The sequence below is a fragment of the Oryzias latipes genome, chromosome 3 (genome assembly GCF_002234675.1).
Source record: "Oryzias latipes chromosome 3, ASM223467v1".
Lineage (NCBI taxonomy): Eukaryota > Metazoa > Chordata > Actinopteri > Beloniformes > Adrianichthyidae > Oryzias > Oryzias latipes.
Genome location: NC_019861.2, coordinates 7,518,474 through 7,533,891, shown reverse-complemented (window position 1 = coordinate 7,533,891; position 15,418 = coordinate 7,518,474). Strand labels below are relative to the sequence as shown.

At 39.7% G+C, this 15,418-nt stretch overlaps 1 protein-coding gene across 3 annotated transcripts; it reads left to right on the top strand.

Annotated features, from left to right (window-relative positions):
- Positions 1-3,897: 3,897 nt before the first annotated feature.
- On the top strand, positions 3,898-10,029 carry LOC101159083 (alpha-1,3-galactosyltransferase 2). 3 transcript variants are annotated; one of them, XM_023952357.1, is made up of 6 exons: positions 3,898-4,487; positions 5,174-5,237; positions 5,532-5,600; positions 5,700-5,801; positions 6,908-7,045; positions 7,967-10,029. In XM_023952357.1, exons 2-6 carry the CDS (start codon positions 5,233-5,235, stop codon positions 8,646-8,648), a joined length of 996 nt encoding a protein of 331 aa, XP_023808125.1. In that variant the 5' UTR covers positions 3,898-4,487; positions 5,174-5,232; the 3' UTR covers positions 8,649-10,029. The 3 variants fall into 3 exon arrangements, with proteins under 3 accessions (XP_023808125.1, XP_011485803.1, XP_020567512.1); XM_011487501.3 differs by lacking the exon at positions 3,898-4,487 and having other exon boundaries at positions 4,921-5,237; XM_020711853.1 differs by lacking the exons at positions 3,898-4,487; positions 5,174-5,237 and having other exon boundaries at positions 5,252-5,600.
- The last annotated feature ends 5,389 nt before the right edge of the window (positions 10,030-15,418 follow it).

Here is a 15,418-nt window from a genome sequence, read left to right as displayed (position 1 = left end):
GCTAGCGGTCTGAGATCACAGCCTCAGCATTGACCAATCCGCCTTCAGGATCGGCGGCCCTCGCCCTTGGGTCCGGTGGTGCCCCCGGTGACGTCGGACCCTCATCAAATAGCGACGTTCATTGCTTGAAGTGAGTACGCCACACAGAAAGTCTGTCCTCTCTTTACTTGTTAGGGTTTTATGTTGACTGTGTCTGTGTCTTGTGTGTGGGTGCCTCATCTCTTGGGGAAGAACAGAGAGAGCCGTGTGCAGTCACAGTGCTGCGCGTGCACGCTGACCACAGGAGCGCCTGCAGTCAGCCTGCTGCGGGTGCATGTGTCCTCCTTCACGGGAGATGACAGGGAGAAGTGTGTAGCGTAAGAGAAAAACCCGTCGGAAGCTGTGTGTCCCCGACGTAGGGATAGATTAGGTTGAAACCCGTCGGAAGCTGTGTGTCCCCGACGTAGGGATAGATTAGGTTGAAACCCGTCGGAAGCTGTGTGTCCCCGACGTAGGGATAGATTCGGTTGAAACCCGTCGGAAGCTGTGTGTCCCCGACGTAGGGATAGATTAGGTTGAAACCCGTCGGAAGCTGTGTGTCCCGACGTAGGGACAGAATCGGTTGAAACGTGCTGTCGGCTGTGTGGACGGCTTAGGGACAGATTCGGTTAAGGCGCGTCGTGCACGGCATTTGGGAACAAACGGAGCTCCGGGGAATTCATGTGTGTGTAACGTTTTTTATGTCTTGTCTGTGTCTGCTTTCTGCGACGGCTTCTGTGGTGTATGCTCGCTTTGATTAATGCCTCATGATGGCTTTGATTCATATCTTATTCTAAATAAATGCATAATGAATATGGTGACTCAGTTGACAAATAATTAGGCTTCTTTTCTGATTCTCCAAGCTTTTTCTGCTGATTAGATTCAGCGCTGGAGGATCCATAAAAAGGGTTACTTGGGTGGGAGCTCTGGTTTGTGATTGAAATTGAGAAGCTGGTTCTCAGGACAGCCACATCCGCAAGGGATTTAGCTCTTGTAGAAGCCTGGTGTGGTCTATGAATTCCTGAGAACGTTGTGGCTGATCGTCATTCATAACCCTAGAAAACATGGGTGGGACTCATTCACAAAATCTCACTAAAAAGAAAAAAAGCACATTGATCAGGTCCAGAAAACTTTTCATAAAGTTTGGAAGTATGTGGGAAGTCAGGATCAGACATAAATCAAGTATTTGGATAAATGGTTTAAAGATTATGGATTTCATAGAAAGTTAAGCAGCCTCAGAGTGCAGGACAGAGTAGAAGGAGGGGGGGACAGCTTCACAGATCAGAGTGCGCGTGCCCGAGCCTGCAGACAGGCTGATGAGGACTCGCAGAAAGGAGGGGTGATTTCTCCATTGTAAGCAGATATAAAAGCTTTCTCTGCTCTCCGAATAATGATAGGACGTGTTTTAGTATGTTTTTTGGGGGTATTTTAGTGTTTAGGACATGGACTAGGGTAGATGTTCAGAAAAAGCAATAGAAAGTATCATTTCTTACAAAGCAGATGTGGATCATTTTGTGGAGGACAGACCTCCCTCTTGTATAAACATGATCAGACTCGGATGGCTGGTGCAGCCTTCCTTTTTTTTTTTAGTTCACTCTCCCCTGCTCATAAAAAGTCTGATTGCAGCCTTCTGACCCCACTAATCAGGTCCCTGCATTTCTGCTTGTAAATCAGGATTGACCCCTTAAAAGCATTCCTGAGGGTCTCTGGTTCACTAACTCGCCTTACGTTTTTTTTTAATGGACATGTCTGCTAATCGTTCTAAGTTTCAACTCTCAGGGGAATAAGTGCGGTAAGACTAAACTCCAGCTGGCCCAAGCACAGGTTAAATTTTTCGGGACATTTAGTTTCTGTTTCTAGCAAAATTATTTCTCTCTCCCTGGACCTCACCACCTTATCTGATCAGCCCCCACCTTTACTCACTCGCTGTAAGCTGCAGCTGTTTGCGCGGCTGATAGTTGAAACAATGTCACCTGTGATTCTCTTGTGCGAATTCTCCAGAATCACATGCAGTGTGCTCTACTCCCTTCCGTCCAAGCATTACCATTAGTCAAACTGTTATCAGCCTGTTCATGCTGCTGTTAAAATGAGACGCAGTTCTTGTCTGTTTCACTTTCAATGTGTTTTTTCACAATTTTTATTTTTTAATTTTTATTTATTTTATTTTTTTCCTGATTTTTTTTTTTTCTACTCTCATGCCTGGCTCTACTGACACCATTGATGATTTACATGAGTATTTGAAGAAAGCTGTGAGAACAAAGGAACGCATTGAGTCTGCCTCCAGCTCTCTCCTCCCCACAGACTCTGCATCCTGACCAGAAGACCCCTGTCGGTGACCTGCTTTACTCGAAGGCCATTCAACGGACTGATTGGTCACACCCGAGGTGGACGGGCCCCTACAAGGTTCTCCTCACCATGCCACCTACAGTACACATTGCTGAACGACCCTCCTGGATTCACGTAAGCCACTGTAAATTGCTGAGAGCCTACGAGACTGACATTTTGAGACGCATCCCTGGTTGAAGTCCAACTACGAAGCCGCCGCAGTGTGACACTACTCCTGGCGAGAGGGCGCTCCCTGGTGTGTTTCCTCTAGCGCTGCTCTCTTCCAGCTACAGTGAGCTTCGAACCAGCTGACATGGGTCCAGCTGTTGCTCGTGGTTTCATCTTGTACTTTTATTCCCTCTTCCTCTGGAGATCTCATTCACATCATCAGTGAGGTCAAGGCCCTTAAATCAAACATTTCTTCTCAGATGACTGACGCCTACTGGTCTGGGTCCCCACTTTATTGGTTTACTTCTGGTGGAGTGTACTGATAAAACTAGTCACTCCGGTCCTCTGTGTGTTGTTTTTCTTTTTTTCTTTTCGTCACCTGTTGGATTCCATGTGTCAAATGAATTATCGCTGTCAGGCCAACTCTATCAGCATTATGCCTACACTTAACCTAATTCGCATCCGCTCGTGGTTGAAACTGGTCTTTACAGATTTATTTTATTGTTTTTCTTTTGTTCGATTTCAATTTGTTTATTTTCTTTATTTCTTATTATGTTTCTTGTTCTATGTAACTTTAATTAATAATTTTGTGCCGAGGTCTGGACTGGTGATGCATGCGTATCCTTACGGATGACTGCTGAGGGGCACAGAGCCGTTGATGAGTTTTGCCCTCCCTGACTGCTCACTGAATGTTTCACACAGACGGTATAAGTTTAGCCCTGGAGGTTTTCGCATCAACACTCATGTATCACCTACCACCTCTGATATGCTCATTTATTCACGTTGATTTTATGTTTTCTTTTGTATTTACATGTACCTCTACATTTTTGTTTTCGATGCAGAGCCGATATGCTGCCTATACTGAAAATCTTCGTGAAATGGTGTATGGTTGATGATGACAGGAGTTCTGCTGACTATCCATGTATAATTTTAATATGACAAACAGGGGGGTATGTGAAGAATAGTTAGAAACTGCCTTTAACTTTTATTACACTAATGGTTTAAACTTAATTCACTGAGCATGTATTGTCATCTCAAAATTATATTACATTTGAAGAAAGCACAGCCAAACTATTGTTCTAACAGTTTCTTCCCATACTCCCTCTTTTCTGTGCATGTTTTCTGCTGAGCAGGCCTCAGACTTATCTTCACTTTAGCCTTGGAGCTTCCCTCCAGCAGTAACCTGTGGGCGTGATTTTCACACGAAGATCCTCAGACCATCTTCTGAATATGCTAATGCAGGGTTTTTATACCAAAGCCCATCCCTGAGCTCGTTGGTTCGGACTTTGAATGTACCATGTTCATGTCTGTCCCCTTCGTGTTTGTGCGAAGTAAAACCTCCACAAAAGCTAAGTTACTGTCTCTGAGTCATTATTCATTATTTCTGTGTGTAAGAAACTGACGGGGTTACGAACTAAAATTTAATACAGTCCTTTCTAGAAAATCCAGTTTCTTCACATACTGGAATTTACAGAGTCTTGTGGTATTGTAGCAAGTAGTCCTGTTGGCAAAATGCAACTTAAGAGAATTGAAAATCACCTTAAGGTAGTAATCTTTGATGGTACTCAATGAAATGCTCTGTCTTTGACTTGTGTGTCGTTAGACACTTAAAAATAAAAATGTGTATATTAATTTGAATGCATTGCTTTTTAAATTTGTGCATTCTTTATGCGTGCATTAATTCTTTTATTATTTCAGATCTGCTCAAAACATATAGGGAAATACCCAACTATATATGTGATACTTAAAACTACTCGATAGTAGAGAATCTACAGCAGTGCTTCTGGATTGTCAGTAATCAAATGAATTTTGAGTCTTCTGAAACCAGAAGAGCCTGTCATTGCTTCCTGTTTTGAATGTCGGTCTATATGTACACTGTACAGTTAGACAATGGCAGTCACGGAGAACAGACCTTGATTCTATGTAATACTGCAGTTACAGAAACCTGTTTTTTTGTTGGACTGATTTATAATCAGGTAAGCAACCATTTATATTCTTGCTAACAATATTTCAGGGATAAAAACAGTTAATTGATTATAAAAAGGAGAACACATTTTTGTTGATTTCTATCATCTTTGCAATTAGATCTAAATATGTTTTTGTATATACATATACATTAAACATAGAGAAACTGCATTTTAAACATGATCACATTGTCTGTTTCAGTGTATTTATTGAGAGAGATAAAAAAAGAACGTGTACTAAAGTTTTTCTTTCTCATCTTTTCTAAGGGGACATGTGAAATGTAATAAGTTGTACCTTAAAAGTAGAATAGTAATTTAAATGTCTATATATATGGTTATATATATATATATATATATATATATATATATATATATATATATATATATATATATATATATATATATATATATATATATATACACACACACACACACACTTTTTCTGACAGATTGTGTTGTTCTGCTTTAATAGTATAAGTATAATCTTCACTATTGAAGTAATGCAGAGTATGTTTAATTGGTTTAATTCTTTATTTGATATCCCCAAGCCTTTTTTTTTTGTGTGTGTGTTTTTATCATAACAGACTCGCTGATTCAGGAAGTTTTTGTCTGTTTGATCACTGCACATGTGGCCGTGCAAAGCCTGTTCCTGGAACCTCTTTCATTTCCTTGTTAAAATGTATTTGATGTGCTTTTAGGTTCTAGAAAAAGTTTACGTTCGTCTTCGAAAAACTTTGGCACAGAATAAAGAGAAGTCATGAGGTATCGTTTTTCAATTAATTCAAACAAAAAAAGCTTTGCTTCTACATTGTTTAAAAAAAACAGAAAACAGATTATATAAATAATACAAATATTGAAATAACTTTAAACTGCATCTAAAAACCAAGAATAATTCAGGGATTTGTATATTATCAACCTAATTTAAAAATAAATTATCATTTTTGATCTAAGTAATTAAAGACTTGTAAAAACTTGTATCACATAACTGTAGGTATAAAAGCTAAAGTTTAAAATGATTTATGTAACAGTTGAGTTTTTCTTTTTCCACGATGCTAGGCAAAGGATTTCTGCAGTGTTTTTCAGCTGTTTACTCCTTGTCCTTAGTTTTATTGCTTTACGTGCAAGGTATGAAAATTTGGTGTTTCCAACATTTCTAAGCACAATTTAAGCTATAGCAAAAAGTTTAACCATTAACATGTTTTTTTTTCCTTTTTTTTTATCAAGTTTTCAATATTTTCCTAAGGTTTCCTTTTTGAAAAACCTACCAGTTTTAAGTCAAGCAACACTGAGACCCACGGTTTCTCTGGATGACACACTCAATTATGAGTAAGTCCTTTGTTTTTGCCCCTTAACATTTTCTTGTTTGTTTCTTTAATCATATTTACTTCTTGTTATTTATTCCAACTGCCACCTGGAAATATATGTATATAAAAGTAAAGTTTTTAAAATAAGGAAAATTAAAAAATTGGGGAGAGTTGTAAAAACATTGTTTGTTTTGTTTGATTAAATTAAGTGAATGCAATCAATTAATTATAAAAGATTATTATGTTTTGAAGTAAACTTGTTAAATCACATTAGAAATAAAAGGCATTTCCACCTCTTCAAACCTTGTCTTTTCTTTAAGTTATTGTGTTCTAGTATATTGTGTACATTTTTCTGGAATTTTCTTTTTCTATTTTCTTTTCTTTAACTGACTTTTTGTCTTCTGTAAGTGTAATGTGGGTTCTGCCAGTATGCATGCTTCAGCTGCGTTCATTGTGCAACTGAGCTTTAATGTGGTTTAGTGTGTACAACAACATTTATTTGTTTAAACCTTCTCAAGTTACACCGGTCTCCTATTGCAAGAAAGGTTCATCCTCATTTTGTTCCACACACATCAAACATTAATTTGCTCCCCTTTATTGCAACGTGTGCATTTAAACATGTAGATATGCTCTGAGACTTCAGTGTTGTGAAAATAAAGGCTGCATTTATTCAAACTTTTAACATCAAAACACCAAAAACATATTACATATTTTGGAGGAGCTGGACTTCTTTTCTCTTTTTCACGATGCTAAACATTATAGATTTAGAAATGAAAGAACAAAAGTATGATTTATGCTAGTCTTATTTTTTTTCCCCTATTTAAGTTTCTTTTCTTTAAATAATATGTGTAAACATCTTTTTTCCCCTGTATATTGTGCTGGAAAATAAATAGATTACAGTTCCAAGCTGGTTTCACTTTTTAAATATGTCCAAGAAGAAGAAATCATTAGTGGTTGGAACCTTGTTTACTTTTATAATTCCCTTTTTTTTGCCAACTTTTTCTTTAACTGTCACTCGTGAAAAAACACACACACTGCAATCCAAATGACCTATTGAAAAAAAAAGAAAATGTTTTAAACATTTAATGTAAAATTTCTAAACGTCATTTACTTTTATTTTTATTTTAGGGCCAGGCAAGATGTTCAGACACGCACATCATGGAATGCTCCTATAATATGGGAACTCATGTTTGACCCCAATTTTTATGACAAGGAACACCTGGAGGCAAAAACAACTGTGGCTCTAACTGTGTTTGCAGTCGGAAGGTTCGTTTATTCTAAGTCTTTGATAAATAAACACTCTTAGTATTATCCCTGAATCAAATCAAATTTACTCGACTAAAGTCTTATGAATGAATAAAATCTTAAAAGGCACAGCAAATTTCCCAGTGTCAAGTCTTTGTATTCAAACTGTAATAACTGTAATAACTGGTGTATGGCCCAACCCCCATTTTCCAAGTGTTGGTGTTCATGCTAGGAGTTAAAATGCGCAGAGTAAAAATAATTCTGTGGGGGTTATTCAACACTTTTTAGGGTTAAAGTTGCACAGATGGTGTCAGTTGTTAAAACCCAAAATAGTTATGTTAACTCTGAAACCTTAACACTATGTTCAATGTTACTTTACTACTTTGGCTAAGGACTGTATTTTTTTTAGTGTTTTTTTTAGTGTGAGTCCTGCTGAAATGCTTGATGCCAAAGTCTTGGCAAGCAACTCTAATAACAACAGAGTTATAGGTTTAACCCTACCTCCCACTAAAACACATAGTGAGCTTATAGCTTATACTCATACAGTATTATTAGCTCAGTTTTAAGTGAATATGGTAAACTTTTTACTCACATATCAAGCTATGCTGCCCATCTAACAAAATGCACAGTACTAGGGGTAATCAACAAGGGCAGCAAAAAAGCTCCACAATAATTATTACAATATTTATTTGTTTGTTATTACACCAGACACATTTCTTTCTGTTATTAGTCTTTATATCAAGATATCTAAAGAGCTGTTCAATAAATATATATCTACAATTATACTCAATTATTTATTATAAAAAAATGGCTGTTCTCTTGTAACTTTTAAAATTTAGAAGATTCAAAATCTTTTAAGAAAAAAAAACAAGAATAGTAACATTAGTTTTTAATAAATTCAGAAGAAACATCATAACCATTATTTTCTCTATCTTTACTAAGGTACTTGGACGCCTACTTAAACACCTTTTTGACTTCGGCCGAAAAACACTTCATGGTTGGACTTCCTGTAACCTTCTATGTGTTTACTGATCAACCAGAAAAAGTACCAAACATCACTTTAGCTCCTCGGCGACACCTGAAAGTGATCAAGGTGGAGAGGTACAGCAGGTGGCAGGACATATCAATGATGAGGATGAAGACCATATCAGAAATAATTGAAAAAGAGCTCCGTCACAACTTCAATTATGTCTTTTGTTTGGATGTAGATCAGGAATTTAAGGGGCGCTTCGGCTCTGAGGCTCTCGGGGAGTCTGTGGCTGTGCTGCACGTCTACTATTACAAACTTCCAAAGACACAGTTCACCTATGATAGAAACCCCAAATCCAAAGCCTACATGACAGAAGGGGATTATTATTACCATGCGGCAGTCTTTGGAGGGTCATGCGATAAAGTTAAAGCGTTGGCAGATTATTGCTATTTGAACACAATGGAGGATAAACTGAACAATGTTGAAGCTTTGTGGCATGATGAGAGTCATTTAAACAAGTATTTCTGGCTTAACAAACCCAGCAGAATACTTTCTTCTGAGTACTGCTTTGACCCACTGATTCATTACAAGACTGAAGTCATAGTCCCTCGTTTAGTATGGGCACCAAAACAATATGCAAAACTTCGCACTTAGGGCAAATATTTAAGAAAGATAAAGGACAAAACCAAATACCTCATATACAGTGAGAGCTGATGTATGTTAAATCTCAGGGCAAGATGACAGAAATTTGCATGGTTACTTAAGACATGAGAAAGTAGGAGATAGGTCACTTATTTGAAAAACGTCTGAATATTCAGACATGGTCTGGGGTCTGCATCACCGAAGCTCTGGAGCCACATTTGGATCTTTTACCCCATCATTGTGGCTCTCTGGTTAAAGAAAAGTAAAAAGGGGTTTGTAGTCATAAAGGTAACATTTTTGGACTACAAGCCACATTAGTTCAACTCATTTACAAACAGTTAAAGCATACAGTAGTACGTCTCACGTCACCTGGCTCCTGACTACACAATACCCCAACAATCCACTAAGCGGTGTGGCTTTCAAGTTTACCAAAGTCATTCTAAAAACATTTTGACAGATTTTGGAGCGCCGTGTATCAAACAAAATCAATTGGTGATCACTAACCACAGCCAGGATTCCTACATAAGGTGCATCAAATTATTGATTTTCCTAAGTGTGCCAAATGGTACGAAAAATACGGAACCTACTGTACTTGTGCATACAAACACAGACATGTAAAGCATTTCATTCTATCACGCATACTATTTGTGCAAAGGTGAGCTGGCATCTGTGCTCCAGTAAGTGTGTATGTTCTACTGTGGTGGATGATGAAAGTTTATAAGGAGAGTGCCCGGTCACCCCACACCGAGCTTCTTTACCAAACTCCTTCACCAAGGTGACCCTGCTGAAGCAGCAGCCAGGACCCCCAGATGTAGAAGATAGAAAAATCTGCCCGTCGGGCAATCACATCAGACACCCAGGCCAGGTCCGCCACAGGGACCCCCAACACCAGAGAACAGGGAACAGGGGGGGCACAGGAGCATGGAGAGTACAAGCTCCTGCCCTGCCAGAAGAATATCTCCCACTGTGCCAGGCTGGGTCCCGCCCACGGAGAGACCCCTGCAGACAAGCACGCCACAACCACCTCGGAGTTCACGGGAGAATCCCCCGACGCTCCAGGCAACCACTCCCCACCCTGCAGAGAGTCCAAGAGAGAGCAAGGCAAGGGCCATAAACAAAATTCAAAGCAAATTAAAAATCATTTCGTGTGTAAAAAAAAGCAGTCAATAAACGGATGGCAGGGTTGAAGATGGTTCAGGCAAACATACTTTTCTTTACAGGTATTTAACATTGTGCAAGTCAATGAGTGCATTAGACACACACCCACATTCACACTGACACACCTTGGATTACCTGTCAACAACAACACAATTGTGGTAAAGAGACCTTTATCTTGGTTCTGGAGTTATCTTGAACAAAATGTTGCCAAATAAACTTTATATGATCAAACGTTTTTATGGTGCATGATTTGGACTGTATCTGCTTTAACCCTTGCGCTATCTTAGATGACCCCACCCTTACATTGACGTGTTATCCCTACCATGAAAAAGGTGGATAAGGTGGAAAGATTTCATGTAATCCATGGACACCAGTGAGGTTCTCAAATCATGAAGAAAAAAGGTTCAGCACACGGTCTAGTGGGTCTATATGACCCAACTCGCAATGTTAAAGTGCCTAGGCTAGCACAAGGGTTAGAAATAGAAATAGAAATATCTTTATTGTCATTGTACATGTACAACGAAATTACAGTGCAATTTTTACGGTGGAATAAAAAGTCAAAGTAAGAATAAAAAATAAACTGCGAAATAAGACAATACAAGAAAGATATGTTAAAAATATACAAAAAATATAAAAAGGAGGTTACACCTTCTCCAGTTATTGCACGCTTCCCTAATAAATTAACTTTATTTAGCAGCGTTTAAGGCCACGATGGCTCTTGGATAGAAGCTGTTTTTTAATGTGTTTGTTTTTGTTTTTATTGTCCTGTATCTTCTGCCTGAGGGCAGCAGTTCAAACAGAGAATGTCCGGGGTGTGATGGATCCAGCAGAATGTTTTGAGCCTTTTTTAGGCAGCGGGAACTGTACAGTTCTTCCAGGGATGGGAGAGGGCAGCCAATGATCTTCTGGGCTCTCGAGGTGACTCTCTGGAGAGCTGTCCTAGCCGCAGCTGTGCAACTGGCAAACCAGGCACAGACACAGTATGTTAAAATGCTCCCTATTGAGCAGCGGTAGAAGGACACTAGTAGTTTCTCACTCAGTTTGTTTTTCTTTAAAAGACTGAGAAAATACAATCTCTGCTGGGCCTTCTTCACCAGAGCAGTGGTGTTGGCGCTCCAGGTCAGGTCCTGCTCAATGGTGACGCCCAGGAGCTTGAAAGCAGCCACCCTCTCCACACAATCTCCACCAATAGACAGTGGCTGAATATCTGTTTTTTTCCTCCTGTAGTCCACCACCATTCCTTGGTCTTTGTTGTGTTGAGGATTAGATTGTTTTTTTCACACCAGACACAGAGCCGCTCCACCTCGTCCCGGTAAGCAGACTCATCATTCCCAGAGATAAGCCCCACTACTGTGGTGTCGTCTGCAAACTTAATGATGGTATTGCTGGGGTGGGTGGGGGTGCAGTCTTGTGTGTAGAGGGTGTACAGCAGGGGGCTCAGCACACAGCCCTGTGGGGAGCCGGTACTGAGGGTGATAGCTGTCGACGTGTGGGACCCTTCTCTAACCCTCTGGGGGCGGGCTGTCAAGAAGTCCAAAATCCAGAGGCATGTGGAGGTGGGGAGTCCGAGGGCCTCCAGTTTGGAAACAAGTCTGTGAGGAAGTATGTTGTTAAAGGCGGAACTGAAATCCACAAACAGCAGCCTCACGTAGCTCCCCGGTTGCTCCAGATGGGACAAAGCAGTGTGGAGAGTGGTGGTGATGGCACCTTCTGTGGACCTGTTCGCCCTGTAAGCAAACTGGTAGCTGTCAAGTGTTGATGGAAGGCATGAGGTAATGTGGTTACGTACCAGTTTCTCAAAGCATTTTGTAATGATCGGGGTCAGGGCGACGGGTCTATAGTCCTTGAGGCCTGTGATTGTGGATGTTTTGGGCAGAGGGACAATAGTTGAGGATTTGAGGCAGGATGGGACAGCACCCTGCAGTCCCTGTATGATATTATTAACAAAGAGATTAAAACATTGTAACGACCAGCTGGTACGTCACTTGTAGCGGGGAAAAACTGGGGACAAACAGTCAACCAGTGGAGCTGTCAATCAACTGGCTGCGCTGGAGAGCTGTCCATGTCCCATACACCACACGATTCTGAACAGTCTCAGAGAGGAGGAGGCAGAAAGAGAAGCTGAGAGCATAATCTCCTTTTCAGCATAGCAAGCCCATTTATTTTGAACACACACAACATTGAACACTCCACATGGGTAATCACCCTCTCCCCTTCCCACAATCATTGTCATGGTGCTCGGTCAGTCTCCTCCCCCTCCAGCTCTGCTCCACTCCTAACCACCACCAGCTGTCGCCACTCAGCTCATCCTCCTCTGCAGCTCAAAAGGACACTCAACCCTATCATTCAACACCAGTTCGTTGCCCCTTATGGTGACTAAACCTGGTCTCGTCATGTTATTATCTATTCTTGTCTTTGCTCTCGTTCTGGTTTTAACGCTGTTCTCCTGCTTCAGGAATCCCAATTCATGAGTGACGTCAGTTGGACTCCCTACCAACCCCTCGGAAACCTGGTTTCGGACCTCTTGGCCTACACTGACCACGCTAGCACCTCCAGTCATGCCACAAGCCACAGCCTTATCTGGACCATCGCTAACTCCAAGTCTCACGATCCTGGAAGAAATAAATCTATTCTTACCTGCCACTCACCTGTCTTGTTTCTGGGTTCCAGCACCTGGGTCCGCCACGCTAGGAAAATCATGACAATCATGGTGCAACAAAAAGAAACAAACATAACAGGAAGAATAAACTAAGGTGGAACAACAAAACTGCCATATGAAAAGAAACTAGGGCAAAAAGAAACACTCATGCTGAGCCCTATATTGACCAGGGGTCCGCATCCCACAATCCCCTGCTGCTAGCAGACCCAACATGCACGTGACCGCCACTACAATATGTTTACCCACACCTTTGGAGAGCTCTTCAAACTAAAAAGTCCTGTTCTTTGAACATCTTCCCTGTCTTCCATTATGAGGGCAAAAAAAACTTTTGATGGTATCTCCTCCCACACATGTTGGTAGCATCAGGTTTAACAACACCCTTTTGGAAAAGCATCCAGTGATGACTTTGATGCATGTGAAACAAAGGCAGCAGAAGTAAATTTGACACGCAACTTGCTTTCAATGTTAGCGAAAAATTGATTTAGATGATGCGCACAGAGCTGCGGCAATCCAAACCATGGTTAGTGATTCGTACGGATCACAGGTCAGCCATGATCCATTGAACCTACCAGTAGTTTCATTTGATGGCAGTTTACTCTCCGGAATAGAAAGATACAGCCAATTACTGACTGGTAAATTACTCATTTAACACAGTCACGTTAGTAACGGTTAAACCGGTTGCAGTAGCCTGGGGGACTAAAATGCCTGGTTTTCATGTTATAACAGGTCCTTTAGAGTTTCGTTGCCTATAATGACAGCAAGATACAATTATACAGCGTTGCATTAAGGCAGCGTTTTTTTATATTACGAAACTGTAATTCTGTTAAGTGAAACTTGTGTGAAAATGCAATTACCTGTTGTTTAAAGGGCGTTTATCATGGAAAATCAACTTTTTTGAGCTTTTGTGTACTGTATGGTTAATTCCTCATGAAAAACAACTTCAAAGCCGTATTTTGCTTCATTTATGCATCTCTGAGTATTCCTTTAAAACTCTGCTCTCTCAGCACCAGCCCCTCCCAATCCACAAAAACAACTGGGCTCTCACATTCTCAATAAATGAGAAACAGCCCCTTCCAAGAACAGTCTGTGGTGCCAGCACCGGCCCCCGGGCTAACACAAACAAACACTTTCTCAGCAGAGCTACCAAATCTGCAAAAACGCTTTCCTTTTCTAGAATGAGCTCCTGTTGTCCTTGCATTCCCTGGGCTCTGTGAATTCTTTTAAAAGTCAACTGAAAACTTTTTTATTTTTGCAAACAATTTTAACTGTAACTACTTTTATTGGGCTTGAGATGATTGTTTTACGCGGTTTATGCTTTTTATCTTTTATTTTTTTATACGTATATATACATATTTTAACCTGTGAAGCACCTTGTGACTTCTGTCTGTGAAAGGTGCTATACAAATAAAATTTACTTACATACTTACTTTTCTATGTTCAATAGGCACATCCGTCTTTGAAAAAGTTCAGATGTTGTTTGTTTTCGTGGGTAAAACGCGGATGATGTCATGATGTCGTTATATGAGAATTTCGAAATGAACGGGAATTCAGCATTCCCTTGTCTTCAGCATTCCTACAAGGAATGAAAGGCGGTACCTCAGAGATCAGGTTGGAAAAAGAACTCAGGATAATAACTAAAATTTAATTTAAAAACAAGGTGTTCTTTAATGTTCCAAAGGTAATATATTATCATAAACCGTATAGATATATGGATATAATTTACTGCGAAAGGCCTAAGAATAGCATGATATAGGCCTTTTAAAAGGCTTGGACAAACCGTAAGGAGACAAATCTGTTGGCAACTTTTACCTCAAGCTGATTTTCAAGAATGTTTTTTATGTTATTTATTGGTCCCTTTGTTTTCCTGTTTCTCTTTATTTTGTTGAATGCTGTAAAGCCAACCCTGGTCTAGTGGGTCCAGATGACCCAACTCCCAATGTTAAAGTGCCTAGGATAGGAACTTTTAGTTTTTCAAATCTATCAACTTTTCAAGATATTCCAGAATTTTCCAGGATTTTCGCTCCATTGAAATACATAGGGAAGTCTTTGTGCATGAGGTGGCCGGTTCAAGACCCCGCTCGGACATTTCATATTTTTTAACCAATCAACTATTAAAATGTTCAGCTCTTTCAGCTTATTCCAGCTATGACTTTTGGTGTTTCAAATCCTTGAACTTTTTAAAATATTCCAGGGATTTTCTAGGATTTTTCATGATTTTTGCTCCATTGGGCACAACTTTAAAACCTTTGTTTTTCTCAACAATTACAGCTTCAACATACTTTTAGCTAGAGACACCATTCAAACATTGAAATGCTTATAAGGCCTTGGACTTCATAAGTTTTGAAATCCTTATGGGATGGCGACACAACCTACAGTTTGGCTGGCATTTTGTGCCAAAATGTGAGGCAATTTTAAACTCCTTCAATTTTTCACCTATTTTAACCATTCAACTTATGTTCAGCTTATTCCAGCTATGGCTTTTGGTCCTTCAAATCCTTAAACTTTTAAAGATATTCCAGTATATTCCAGGATTTTTGGTTGAGCCATAACTGTAGGGGTCTGTGACAACCAAGCTTTCTGTGGAAAACAAAACAATAAATGTTTTTTGATGAAGGCAGTGTGATGTTTTTACTCATAATTAAAAAAAACAAAAACAGAAAAAAGAAAAAATTGAAACTTCCCTTAATAAAACATGACAATTTTAGATATGAATAGTGACGACCAACACTCGAGTTAGTTGACTTTGGCTTTAGTGCAATTTGAAGGTTTCGGTGGAGTCCCTGCTCATAGAAATTTTTTTTTCTTTCTAAACAGAATTTTACTGGGTATGTTATATTTTTGTATATTTTCTGTCAAAGAGATTATAAAACTTTCTTAAATATCGAATTACATAAATGCCAAAAATTGAAAGGGCGTAAAGACAACTAAGCGGGCGTATTTAGAAACTGAGTGAGTGAACCTTAAA

Coding starts and splice junctions, on each gene's coding strand:
- LOC101159083 (XM_020711853.1), top strand. CDS start 5,488: ATGATTTATGTAACAGTTGAGTTTTTCTTTTTCCACGATGCTAGGCAA. Junction 5,601..5,699: donor TTTATTGCTTTACGTGCAAG/GTATGAAAATTT, acceptor TTTTTTATCAAG/TTTTCAATATTTTCCTAAGG. Junction 7,046..7,966: donor ACTGTGTTTGCAGTCGGAAG/GTTCGTTTATTC, acceptor ATCTTTACTAAG/GTACTTGGACGCCTACTTAA.